General features: G+C 34.7%; 1 protein-coding gene across 3 annotated transcripts; it reads right to left on the bottom strand.

Moving 5' to 3' along the window:
- Positions 1–862: 862 nt before the first annotated feature.
- Positions 863–6,283, bottom strand: LOC122309391. Of its 3 annotated transcripts, none has more exons than XM_043122866.1 (3): positions 6,006–6,283; positions 4,995–5,141; positions 863–3,343 (listed from the first exon to the last, which is right to left on the bottom strand). In XM_043122866.1, the coding sequence occupies exon 3, from the start codon at positions 2,982–2,984 to the stop codon at positions 1,038–1,040; it is 1,947 nt and encodes a 648-aa protein (XP_042978800.1). In that variant the 5' UTR covers positions 2,985–3,343; positions 4,995–5,141; positions 6,006–6,283; the 3' UTR covers positions 863–1,037. The 3 variants fall into 3 exon arrangements, with proteins under 3 accessions (XP_042978800.1, XP_042978801.1, XP_042978803.1); XM_043122867.1 differs by having other exon boundaries at positions 863–3,320; XM_043122869.1 differs by having other exon boundaries at positions 6,072–6,283.
- Between the last annotated feature and the right edge of the window lie 3,766 nt (positions 6,284–10,049).

Here is a 10,049-nt window from a genome sequence, read left to right as displayed (position 1 = left end):
CAAATATTTAAATATCCTAGAGTTTGGTTAGTCCTTCCCCAATTATTTCCTCTAACAACCTTTTTCAAGATAACATTCCAAAACAAATCCAATAACTTTTAAAATTAAGGAAAATAAATCCAACAAATCAACAAATAAATATTCAAATTAGATTGTTCAAATTTCTTAATTTAAAGAGCATTCAAATGGCCAACTTCTTTCAAATCACTTTTGCCCCTAAAATTAAGAGAATTGCCAATAAACTTGATCAATATCTAAGTGACCAGTGGTTAATCCTTCTTACATCTCCATCACATCACCGATGACTTGTACGTTTGTGCCTACGGAAATCAGAATATAAACATGCGACGGACTCAGAAATTCAATAAATTAAAAAGAGAAAAGAAAACATGAGAATGAAAGTAAACGAGAGAGAGAGAGAGTTGCTAGAGAGAGAGAGAGCGTACCGACAGAAACTCGAACAAGTTGGATTTTCAAAAGAGGGTTTCTCGTGCAAATGAAAGATTTTGAAACTATAAAAACGAAAAGATCAAAAGCACAAATCACAGTATATGCGCTCACAAAAAATTATAAGGGAGGTTCAAAATTGGGAAAAAAAATCCAAACAAGCATATATCATATAAAATCCACGAAAATCGGAACTTTGAAAAACAAAGGGAAGAGAAATATGAACGGGAAAGTAAGGCTAGTGCTTAGAATCGAACGCCGTGCTCGAGTTTCGTAGTCGCCTGATGGTCGATCGTCTCCCGAAGAACAGCAATGTTGAACTTGGAAGATGGGAGATTGGGAGGTATATATAGGCTTCGACGACAACGATTCAGACATATAATCGCATTTGAAACAAAGAAAACTGAAAGCCGCATTACAATAAAAACACCACAATATATATTAACACTCGCTGATAAATTGACACGGATTTACCCAGAGTCTTTTGAACAACAATCACAGCACCAAACCTTATGCACAGCTTAAAATGTACCCCAATGAAAAATTAAAAAAAAAAAGGAAAAGAAAATCTACAAGTTGATGGACCAACTTCATATCCTATCAAATGCATTCTTCAAATTCCCACCAAACAATGACATGAGACCACCGCCATGGACTCTCCCCTCTGGAACCATGAAGTCCAAGCTTTTGCTCCCTGCACCACTGCTAACTCCAATAACATTCGCATTCATTCCTCCCACTGCCTTCTCAGCACTCAAGACGCTTGAATTAGATGATGTCGACTTCATTGATAGAGGAACCAATACCTGCGGGGGTATGAGATGTGCTATTTTTGCAGGCCTTTGAAGCAACTCAATGCTGGTAGGTGCAACACTGACTCCGGATAAAGAACTACTGTTTCCAAACCTACCAAACCTACTGCTGCTCCCTGCCATTGAAGCACCAGTCACAACGCCCTGGAAAAGTCCAGATGCAATCAGGCCTCCCTTGTTTGTCTCCCGCTCCAGGACCATGCTACTGTGAGCAGCACAAAGACCGCTCTTACCCCTTGCAAATTTCTCACATTTCCCCTCTCCCCAAGTGCATCGCTTGCCCCCGCCGTGAGCCTTGCAGAAATCTGTACTCCCTTGGGCACTCTTCCCACACTCCTCAAACTTGCACCGCTTACCTCCCCCATGCTTGACACAACAATCAGTGCGGCCACGCGCACTCTTTGTGCAGCCTGGCACTGCACATCTCTTTCCACCACCATGGGCAACACAAAAGTTCGTGCCTCCATGGACACTCTTTGGGCAAATCCCACCACCATCAAAAAGGCAGCGCTTTCCGCCGCCATGTCCCTTGCACAATGGCGTGCTCCCTTCAGCACCCTTTGTGCACCCAGCAAATATGCAACGCTTGCCTCCACCATGTGCCTTGCAGAACATGGTGCTCCCTTGCGCACCCTTTTTACATTCATGGTACTTGCAACGTCGTCCACCCCCATGAGAGATGCACAAACCAGCCTGTCCTTCAGCACTCCGACTGCAGTTTTCCATCTTACACCTCTTACCACCTCCATGTCTAATGCAAAGGCCTGACTTGCCTCGTGCAGCTTTGTTGCACCCACCTGGGAACCCACATCTTCTGCCACCACCATGTGCAATGCAATAATCTGTCTTCCCCTCAGCACTTTTAGTGCAACCCAAGTGTTGGCATCTCTTCCCTCCACCATGTGCCTTGCAATAGGCAGTTCGGCTCTCTGAACCCTTGTTGCACCCTGGTTTTTGGCATCTCTGTCCGCCCCCATGACCGATACAAAGACCAGATGCCCCCCGGGCTCCTTTTGCGCAGCCGAAAAATCTGCATTTCTTTGAATTGCCGGTTCGGTGGTCCGAAGATGCTCCAGTAGTTGCTTGCTCAGAGATAGTGCCAACTGAGTATTCAATTGAGTACTCTGTTGTAGTCGATGGCTCTTGGCTTGACTGGGATTTGATCTGAAGCTCTAGAAGTTCACGTGTTGGAATCAAAACCTTGGGGGCACTGTCAGTTCTTGGAGCCAAAATAAGTGATGGCATATAACCACCCGATTTCTTTGCTGAGGTAGAACCCTCATCAACAACAGGAATCTCAAGATTATCTCCAGCAGATACTTGGCTTGGGAGAGAGAAGGTATTAATATCCATCTCTGTTGAAATTGAAACATCAAGCCCACTTGAAGACTCATTAGCACCTCCAGAAAGACTGAGTTGGAGGATTGAGTCACCCTCAGATAACAATCCCTGAGTAAATAAACCTTTCTTCTTCTTGAAGCCAGCATTGTAATAATTATCTGAGCATGCACTTGGTGTTGGGCCCAACCCAAGTACCAATCGGCAACCGTCATCCGAACCATTGGAAAACTTAGCCCCAAGATTACTTTGATTACACCCATATCTAGCTGTGTTGCTACCTCCATGGCCAAGGCAATTCAAGCTTAAAGTAATATCACCAAAGACGTCATTGTCTTTTACTGTTCCATCATAAGATAACAGCACCCCATCCTTGTTCAGATCCATTCTTGTGAGGTCACGCACTAACGCTCTGAATGTCCCAACTAAAATAACACTTTTTACAACACACTACTAGCAGTTCTAAATATTAGAACTAGATGAAAAAATAGAAAAAATTCTAAAAAACTAATTCCCCCACTAACAAAGCCAGATGTGTCTGATCTGTCCATCCTGAGTATATATCAGCAACAACAGTGTAGAATCTTTCAGTGGAAGCCCGTTATAAATATCTGATAACGTTTCTTGGATAGAAACCTTTAATAAGAATGGTTAATATGGATGTGCAGAGATCTCTGGAGCTTCTTGTGCTCCTTGCTGAAAAATCACACAGCTTCATCAACCCTGACAACGAAGACAGAAGGAGACTGCATTCCAAAATGAACAATAAATAACTTGAACGAAACCCCTATTCTCCTCAATGGTACAAACCAACAGCAATTAATTACAGTATGTTGTTCACCTAAAATCATTATGAGAAATGCTCTAAACCCTCAAGCTTATATGAAAGGAACCCTCAAAAGTGAGATACTACGAACATAACAGGTCAGTGTCAATGGGAGAGAGACAGACATTTCAGAAAAATCAACATGATACAGCAGTGAATACATGCGACAGACATATCTGTAATCACTGAATTCGAATAGGCAGTTGCCATCTCAATTTACCATCAATTCAAAACATCATCCAAGAATATCGGAGAACACAATCACATTGTTTACATTTATTACAGGTCATGACTTATATTATGCACGTATGAAACCATGTTTATCAGTCACCATAAGCCTCAATTTTGACAATTTCCATCCTTTTAGATGGTGGGAGAGGGGAAGGTAGAGGACTACCACGAAATGCTTGCTTGAGGTCAGGGCTGCCTTACAAGAAAAATGCGATGGGATCACTGTAGACTGTTTAAGGTTATGGGATCAGATTCTCATATGCACAAAGAAGGGTGAGGGAGATAAAAACATCAAATAATTAAGATTCCAACTTTTAACTCCAAACCTCATTAAAAAAAAAAAAAAAAAAAAAAGAAAGAAAGAAAGAAAGAAAGAAAAGAAACATTCCGAGTCTTCTTATCAACTCTTATTAGCTTACATTTTTTTTTTTTTATAGGTAATCAAGAAGTTTTAGGCCTGGTTTGATAGAGAGATACTTCCATCTCATCCCATCTCATCTCAATATCCAAACACCACAAATACAAACACTTTTTAATTTCAAATTTTTAACTTTTTCATTTAATCATTACAACTTTCCCAAACTTCTAAACAAAACAAAAAAAGTAATTCAACTTTTTCAAATCCTAAAACAAAAATTATATTAAAAAATTATATTCTAATTATATTTTAACTTTATAATATTTTTATTTAACTTTTTCTCTCCCCTTTCCCAAAACCCCATAAAACATTTTAACTCAAACCATTTCTAACTCATCTCAACTCAAATATCTCACTACTATTCACAAACCATCTCAACTCATCTCATCTCAACTTACTATCCAAACTAGACTCGTAAAAGTAGGCAAAGGCCAAGTACAAACTCTTATTAGCTTACATTATGTGAAGAAAATGAGTAACTTATCATATAAGATTTTTGTAAATGAAACAAATCATTAATCATAATACAAGCAGTAGAGAACAAGGTAAAGGTGACATTTCGTGCAATCAATCTGAGCAGAGTAAGATAAACTAAAGTTGAGCAGCAACTCTTTGAATACTTGGTTTAAGTATTAGATCCGAGGAAAGGAGTTGAGGGCAGCGTGAAGATATTCAAAGTGCACAAATTCATTAAAGGAACCAAACTTTCCTTTGAAAACGAACATGGGTTTAAGTATTAGATCCGAGGAAAGGAGTTGAGGGCAGCGTGAAGATATTCAAAGTGCACAAATTCATTAAAGGAACCAAACTTTCCTTTGAAAACGAACATGGAGATAAAGCACTAAAGAGTTCAGAAAACATAGAGTCATTATTATATGAACTATTAAAAGAAAAAGTAAAACATTTGACAAAGACTTCTGACCTTCGCTAACTTAATGGGGAAAAAAGCCACATCCATTTCGTTTGAGGAGAACGAGGAAGTTACGCAACCCAGTAGTGATAAATGCCTATTCTTCCTCCTGATTGTTAATCTGTTCAATTGATTAGCAAGGGCACCGAACTGTAGACTCTGTGAAATTTGACCACATATAAAGGTAAAAGCTTCAGAATTGGAAGTAAAACAAAAAGCACTTACATATGTAAGTATTAATAGTGAATCAAAGTTAGTATTTTTTCTTCAAAAGATGTGAAGAGTCTTCCAGTCCCCAACTTAGTCAGAAACCCAATCACAAAATGAAGTGAGTATGTTAGATTTTCTTTCTGCGTAATTATGTATATTAGATCTATAAGAAAACGTTTTTTCTATCTGAATATTATTAGAAGACCAATAAATAAATAAAAAAAAGTACTACGAATCAATAAAAAAAAAAAAAAAAAACAGAAGTACTACAAAAAAATTTAAAAAAAAAATGGTAATAAAACGAATACTACAATTTGAAATCTATCCAAAACCCTGAAAATTGAAAAACAAGAATTAGAGACTACTGAAGAAAACTCTTGTCGTACGGACCACATATATATTTAAATGAAGCAGGTCAAAATTACAAATAGATCGGAGATGATATGGGTTCAATTGAGTATTTAATACCCAAAATCATTTACACTTAAAAAAAAAAAAAAACAAAGAACAAATGTAGAGATACTCATTGACTAAAAAATAACAGATTAAACAAATTTCTACAAGATTAAAGTAAACAGAGAACAGAAATTAGAATATCCAAAAACCATAAAACTTAACAATCTCAATCGATCAGTTAAAAGAAAATAAATTAGAAAAAAAAGTAAAAACCTATAAAAAAAATTAAATTAAATTAACTCACACGAAAAAGTATTTTCAAAGCAGGAGCATTAATAATGAAAAACCCAAGATATGACAAGTAAAATAAAACAAAAAAAAAACACAAAAAAAAAGACGAATAATTAGCAGATTTACCCTGATAATCAGTTTACAGAAAATCTAGGAAAAGATGGCGGATCTGAGAAGCAGAAGGATTCGTACTCAGGCGGAAAACCCCAGAGAAAGAAGAAGCAGCAGCAGGGCTGCAGGAGTAGGAGGAGGAGATGCAGCAGAGGAAAAACGATTGTAGCAATGTGAGAAAGAGAGCAAGAACAACGAATCACGTAAGAGGCTCTAATGAATAAATAAATAAACGGAAATTGACTTGGGCGGGGCTGCCCTATTTTTCTCCAAAATTAAACACAAAATCATAAAAATTAATAGTAATTGGATGGTGGCCGCAACTGGTTTGTAAAGAGGTGTGAAATACCAAAAATATCCCGCTCTCAACCGTCCTACAATTTTCACCGGTCGGCTCTGGCCTTCGTGGTGCCTACTTTTGGTTGAAAACGACAACGCAAGAAATGTCGGAATCGCTCTCCCCACACAAAACAATGCTCATGATTCATGAATGACCTAATAGAGGGTTGTTTGTCTTTTTAAGCCACATGACGTCACAAATATAATATCAAAAAATCTGCTGAGTTGGTACCGAGTCTGCTAAATGCTAATGGCGCGCTGTGCACGTGCCAACGGCTCTTTTGCTGAGATTATTTGTAAGGAGTAATTTTACGTATTACTACAAAATAGGTAAATATTACATAATTATTTTTAAAAAATTATATTCATTATTAAAAAAATTATTTAAAATCTATTTATATAACTAATAATATTTAATCACACGACTTATGATCCGCACTCGTCACCCATATATTTATATCCTAATTAATTATTTTTTTTAATTTTTATTCTATTGAATATTTTGATTATTTTGTCTTATCCCTCCAATGCTATAAAGTAATATGATTAATAAATAAAAAATTATAAAAACAAATTTATAACTGATGTGATTCGTTTAGATTCAATATGATTATCAATCTTTACTTTATAATAAATTAAAATTTTTATAGTCTCATGCATTCACATCAATTTATAAAGTAATTTTTAAAAAATGCTATATCTACATGGAGTTGGGTCCCAACATGGGTCTCTGACACATGTTTTGTTTTTTACTTAATAATTTAGAAAGTATTTTTTAATGATATTATGATTTTTTTTAATTTTTTAAAAAGTATTTATGATAATTAAAAAATAAAAAAATGAAATATATTTGTCAGGACATTTTTTCAGTGGCTGTAGTGCCGCTCATAATTTTTTTATTTTCTTTTATAATATTTGTTCCCGTAGTTTAATCTTGCGTTACTCGACATATAATAAATATTAAGATATATACTGAGATCATATTAGGGAACAAAATTATTAAATTAGGAAGATAAGTTCCAAAAAATATAAAAGAGTTAGTGGTTTAATTTGAATTATCAAGTCATTGGGAGCCAAAAGACAATTGCACTAAACATATGATAAATAATAATAATAATAATAAAATAAAGGTAAAACTAGAAGCATCGGTGCATATTGATGTGATGGAATATTTGTGGTGAAATCATAAAAGCCAAAGCCAAAGCCAATTTGAGACATCACCTTGGATGGTCTGTTCTTGCTTTGGAGAATTTCTGTCATTCGTTCCATTATATAGTTGTTTACTTAAACAAACTTATAAAATATTTTATACATTTATTTTATTAAATTAAAAAGTAGCATAGAAAACTATACTTTTTTTGTTTTCTTCAATCTCTCTTTCATAGAAATTATTTTTTTTTTCCATACCAACTTTCTAGAAATTGTTTGAGTGCGCAACACCGCCACCATCAAAGTTTTTTTTCTTTTTTCCTCAAACAATCATATTATAGATCAAATAAATGGTTACAATATATAAGATTCAATAGAGGAAAAACTTCATAACAATCATCACAAACTAGCAACTACATTAACGCTAAAAAAAAAAAAAAATAAAGAGTGATTTGGTGGCTCCCACCCATTTCTTAAAAAGAAAACGCTTAAAGCAATTTGATAAATAAATCGTAAAATTATAGTTGAAAACTCAGTAAATTGTTGTGTTTTGCATTTTATTGGTCTAAATTGACTAAATAAAACTTTCACTACCTATGTCTCTTAATCCTTAGTTAGAAAAAATAAAAACATAAAAAATAACAACCAAAAGATAGACCAAATCGGTGGCTCGTGATCGTCATTGGCTGTGGTGCCGTGGTGACGGTTAACACCACCACCAATTGCTAATGGCTTCTTTTTCACTTTTTTTTTTTTTTTTAATAAAGAAAATTAGAAAGTGGCTCAAAGGCTGGTGGCTGTAGAGGAGGGCTTGGCTTGGCTTGGCTTGGGTGGAGAGCTCCTTGGTTCTCTGCCCTCCAATCCCCACTCTGCCTCTTTGTGTCAATGAATGAGAGCACGTCACGTGTGTGTAAGTGTTAGGTGTTCCTTCCACTCTTCGAGTCTCAGTGCCAGTTCGCTGCGTCTAACCTCTCAATGTGCAGGAATCTGGCGAAAGTTGCATCGAGTGCGCTTTAAAAAATGAAAGTCAGAATGACGGCCCAATAAAAAGGGAAGGGTTTTGAGATTTTTAATTTCAAAAATCTGATGACCAGTCATATTATATATTCTTTTATATATTTAATTAATAGGATTAGTTATATATTAAAAAATATTAATATAATCCATCACATTAATAAAATATATAAAAAGAACTATATATAATATTATACTAAAAATTCACACACATCCTTACACTATACATTATATTTTTATTTTATTTTATTTTTTTAAACTAATTAAATATTTTTACTAATTATTCATAGAGGAATGCTACATATCATCCCACACCATACATTTTATATATTAAAATATTATTTTTTATTTTTTTAATTTTTTATTTCATTTTATTCTTATTAAACTAATTAAATTATTCTATTTATCATCTACACACTACATATTTATTATAGAAAAAATGAAAAAAAAAATTAAAATAAATATGATGTGTGAAGTGTGAAAATAACAAAAAGAATTTTCCTTATTCATATACTACGTATTTATTAAAAGAAAAATAAATATATATAATATATATATATAGATAATGAAGATAATTTTTCTTTTCAAATGCATAGGTTACACTTAAGAATAGTGATGCAGCCTCAGTGTCTATCTGACACGTGGTGGAGACACAACCCCCTCTTTGGACAATGGACGGCCCAACTACACTCCTGAGTTGCCCCCCAAACCCCAAACGACATCCACTTCAACAATGTCACGGAGTCACTATGTCAAAACCACGTAATTAAGTAATTTCATTGACGTGTCTATAAGATTGGATCGGATTCGGAATCCTTTTTATCTTATATTATCTTAATATTATAATTTTTTATATATAATATAATAAAAAATTTAACATTTTAAAATTCTAGAACAATAATAATATTAAAAAATAATATTTTATTTAACATTATCTTTTATTTAAAACCATCTCATGTCATTTTATAATCCAAACCAACCATAACTGTGAGCACATGTTTTCCTTCTTACATGCTCCAGGGGCGTAAAACAATTTAATAGATTGGATCAAAGAAATTTCCTCCCACTCAATTTCAAGGGTAGTTCTGTCCATAGCTAGTTAGTTTAGTTAACTCTATGTATAAAAAACCGTTTATCTTATATATATATATATATATATATATTATGTGTGTGAGTATCCAATAATGTTGTTGCCATATAAAGCCAAATGAGTCAATCCTTCAAATGTCGTATTTCGTTGTGTTTACCTAAAGAAAGATTGACCCAATTGTCTCTTGGGAGTCATCAAAGAAACCCAAAATGCTAAGATAGGATGAGTCCAAGGACAGGTAAGGTTGTTCATACGAGAGATATTTTGTCATCGCAGATGTCTTCACCTTCCAAATCCAACTCTCACAGCATTTACCTTCTCATCATAATAATCGTCACTTTTTATTGGCCCATACCTAAAATATGGACAACATCTAATCAAAGAAAGGAAGAAAAAGACACGGAACAATTTGATAAAATAATGCTATAAAAAGGTACAAAACCCTCTGGACCGACCCACCTCCACCA

This window comes from Carya illinoinensis, chromosome 5, assembly GCF_018687715.1.
Source record: "Carya illinoinensis cultivar Pawnee chromosome 5, C.illinoinensisPawnee_v1, whole genome shotgun sequence".
NCBI lineage: Eukaryota > Viridiplantae > Streptophyta > Magnoliopsida > Fagales > Juglandaceae > Carya > Carya illinoinensis.
The sequence above is the reverse complement of the archived record's forward strand: the minus strand, read 5'-3'. Positions and strand labels throughout refer to the sequence as shown.

Excerpts from the sequence above, each read along its gene's own strand:
- LOC122309391 (XM_043122866.1), bottom strand. The coding sequence starts at position 2,984 with ATGGATCTGAACAAGGATGGGGTGCTGTTATCTTATGATGGAACAGTA.